This window comes from Eupeodes corollae, chromosome 1 (assembly GCF_945859685.1).
Source record: "Eupeodes corollae chromosome 1, idEupCoro1.1, whole genome shotgun sequence".
Classification (NCBI taxonomy): Eukaryota; Metazoa; Arthropoda; class Insecta; order Diptera; family Syrphidae; genus Eupeodes; species Eupeodes corollae.
In genome coordinates, this window is record NC_079147.1 from 249,968,107 (window position 1) to 249,972,010 (window position 3,904).

Sequence of the window (3,904 nt, forward strand, 5' to 3'; positions counted from 1 at the left end):
TCGACAACTGTCAAACTAAGTTGTTAAACCATTTTTTTTGTCAGTTAAAAGTTTAAAATTTTCGAAAATGGATCGTTTAACAATCGCACAATGCATACAAATTGTTAAAACCTACTACAAAAATTGTGATTATGCCACAGCTTCATATCGTGCTTTAAGAGGAGATTATAGTTTACATAATTGTACGCAAGCAATTATCAAATTTGTGAAGAAATTTGAAGAGGCTAGATTGGTTACAGATATTGAATGGCTTGTGTATCATCGTTTTACTAGTTCTACAGAAAATATCACTGCTGTAAGTAAAAGTGATGCCGAAGACACGAATGTGTCGATTCCTCGTCATTCTCAGGAATTAGGACTGTCTTACAGCACATTATGGCGTATATTGCATTTGGATCTATAAAGTTCGGTTCATGCAACAACTGGAGCCAGCTGACCGTTCGCAACGTGTCGTAGATACGTCGAATGGGTGCTTGAACTACAGGTGGTGGACGGCGATTGTTCAAACAAAATTTTGTTCAGCGACAAAGCACATTTTTCGCTCGTTGGGTGTGTTAATAAACAAAATTGTCTTATTTGAAGTTTTGAGAAACCTCAAGTTATTGAAGAGAGGCCATTTACATCCACAAAAAGTCACTGTTTGGTGCGCACTTTGGCCCGGAGGGGTGATTAGACCTTACATTTTCCGTCAATTTGGAGCGTTATGCTTGCTGTTGAAGAATACGACTTGGATAAAAAGTGGTTTTCACAAGACGGTGCTTCATGCTACACAACTACAGTGAATAAGACCGTGTTTATGCAGATATACCTTTAACTTATAATCACTCAAAAACAAACATTCTTCAAGTTGTGGCTGAGATACCGGCAATATGTGGCAAAAAGTGGTCGAAAATAACTATCGATACTTGCAACAATTCGCGTGGTGGTCATTTAAATAATGTAGGGTATCATGAAAAGAAATTTTTCATATGTGTTTATTTTTGTTGGTAATAGCTTTTTTTTGTCTAAATACTTGATTCGAAGATCGATTTTAAACAGTTTTGTGCAGGTTATAGTTTGTGCAAAAAATGACAATTATATTTTTCTCAAAAATTAAATAATTGCCAACAACAATATTTTGACAGAATCAAATAATTTTGAAGTAGTTGAAAATCAGTTTTTATTAAAAACTGCTCATTTGATTTTTATCAATATTTTATCATATTTTAAAGATATTATTCTTTCTTTGTTGCATATACTAATATGATTTAAAATCATGAAAATGAAAATAAATATGAACCAGCATTAAGTGTAATGGTTGGGCTCATCATAAGTCCCATAGCAAGGCAATACAAAATAACTACAATTTATCTTCTTTGAAGACTTGTAGCAACTATATAATTCGCAGTAGCTCTATGTAGCTCGGATTATATGGAATCTCGAATTATTCGAGAAAATATGCGCCAAGGCAAGGTGTAATGGTCATCTTCTGATGATAAGTATTGATTATAATAAACGGTGTTCAGGAAAAAACGATTTGACTGTTAACAGTCAAATATTTCTTCACCTTAATATACGATTTACATTTCAATTTCGTAAAAAACTGGTAACCCATTTTTGAGATATTTTTTAAAAATAAAAACTAAACACAATTAAATTTTTGATCATCAGATATTATCGATCATTTTTCCTTTTGCATTTTGCACGACGTTCTTTGAAGTTGATGAAGCAGGTGGCGAAAAAGCAATAATTTTACTATCGTCGTTCGACGGAGTAACTATTTGGAATTCTTCCAAGTACTCGTTAAGTACATCAACGGAATCTCACGAGCTTGCCCCTCTTTGAATACCGGTGCAAGATCGTTTGACCCAGCTGTGCAATTTATTATTAATAGCTGTTGTTAGAAAACAGTCACTGATTTTTTTTGCATCTTATGATGTTAAACAATATTTGTGCCTGGACTCAAGAAAACCACAAAAGAAATAGTCTAGTAGAACATTTTCGAAGAACATGTCCCAATATTTCCTCCAGTCTAAAACTTCAAACAGTCATATACTCTGGGTACATTTATTTCTCAACTACTTCTGACTTTTCTGAATCCAAAGTGAAATAGTTTTGATGGGTACCGAAGGCATAAAGATGGAAAATAAGCTTCACCGCAGAAGACTTTTTTCTTCGAAAATTATACTCCAGTTTAAATATAAGCAAAATGCGTCCTGTTTCGTAAAGCACATCATTTTCATTAACCCTTAAATGCACTTTGTAATATTTTGAGAACTTAATTTAGATTTAGTAAATTCTTGCAAATGTTGATTATACCACTAAAACTCACCAATACCAAAAGTATTATTCTACTAGCGAACATTTTGCTTTTTATGCTAACTCCAAGCTTTCAATATCACCGTCCGATGTAATTGCCTTGATTTCAATACATAACTTCAAGAAAGAATGGTGTTGTTGTATACAATTCTGGAACTTTACCAAATTTCGAGAAATCAAATTTTTTATCTTTTCAAATAATTTAATTCTTTCATCAATAGATACATTTTTTTTTATTTCAAAACAAATTTTCTAAAAATTGACAAAATCATATTCGCGATCCATGCGACATGTCAACCGCAGTAGCTTTTGTTCTGAAAAATACTTTGCTGAACTTTTATCCGGATTGATGGGTTGACCCAAAGGTAATTTGAGTCTATAAATCGGAGTGGTCAAATCGATTTCTGACGTTGTCACTGATATCTTCATTTGATGAACTGCAACCGTTTCTTCTGGTAATTTAATTTCAATTATCATGTCTTCACAGCTGCTAGTAGCATTGGTTTTATTGCCCATCTTTAATTTGAAAAGAATTATATAAAATACAACTTTGATAAATCAATCAAAATAAGACTTTTACCTGAAGAAAAACATCTTCAGTTCCAACTGATTGCTTATAACTGATTAAATATTCTGGTCTTTTTCGTGTTTCTAAAATCTCAGTGTCTTCTTTTTCTTGTTTATCAAGCCATTCATCAATGTTAGTATTTTTCTTGATGGATTCTGTTTCTGGTTCAGGTATATTTCTGGGATTCTTAGTTTTTGATGAAGTTTGTTTCTTTGGGCCGAAATGAGAAGGTCCTTGATACGTACATACATATATAAAATAAAAACAATTTTAAAAACGCTTCTGACAATGGCTTTTTATTTTCATCCAACTTACCTATGTTCCGAGTTTTATTTTGATTATTATCATCTTCAGAATCAGAACTTGATTCTTCGTTTGGTTGAAGAAGTTTTTTAAGCAACAAAATACTATCGCCGTTATCAAATAAAGACATTTTACACAGTTTTTAAATTCGTTTAGTTTTGTTCAGAGTATATTTTCGAATGCTATCGATCAAACATGACGGATTGATGAAGTTAATTCCATGGCAACTTTCAAAAACAAATTTATTTCAAAATAGGTAACCTTTCGATATTTGGAAATGCATGGTTTAAGATTACATTGGAACAATGTTTAAGCGCCTGCGTCGAGATGGCTACTCATTAAATGGTGTGAAAGAATTCAATAATTTGATTTTATTTATTTTAAAAATAAACGATTTTTTGACATTAAAAGACTGTGATAATTTTACAGGAGTAAATTGATTGCAATAATTTCAAACTTCGTGCCTTTAATTGTACAAAAATTGCAATCTCTTATAAATGCACAGGTTTTTTATAAACACAGAAAGTTTTAAATGGGAAATCCTCACCCAGTTATAGGTTTTTAAAGTATGTCTTGTTTTTTATAAAGGTGGTTAAACTTTAAAGGCCGATGTTAGATGTTAACCTAATCGTCAAGTTTTTTTTCTGCATTTCACTGTACAATTTCGGGTTAATTCAATTTGAATAATTTAAAGACCCACAATTGAGCAAAGCGTTAAAGCTACTCAGGCTTATT

General features: G+C 32.0%; 1 protein-coding gene across 1 annotated transcript; it reads right to left on the reverse strand.

Annotated features, from left to right (window-relative positions):
- Positions 1–2,525: 2,525 nt before the first annotated feature.
- Positions 2,526–3,400, reverse strand: LOC129940992 (dynein axonemal assembly factor 6). Its single transcript, XM_056049528.1, has 3 exons — positions 3,182–3,400; positions 2,879–3,099; positions 2,526–2,814 (listed from the first exon to the last, which is right to left on the reverse strand). Exons 1-3 carry the CDS (start codon positions 3,297–3,299, stop codon positions 2,551–2,553), a joined length of 603 nt encoding a protein of 200 aa, XP_055905503.1. The 5' UTR covers positions 3,300–3,400; the 3' UTR covers positions 2,526–2,550.
- Between the last annotated feature and the right edge of the window lie 504 nt (positions 3,401–3,904).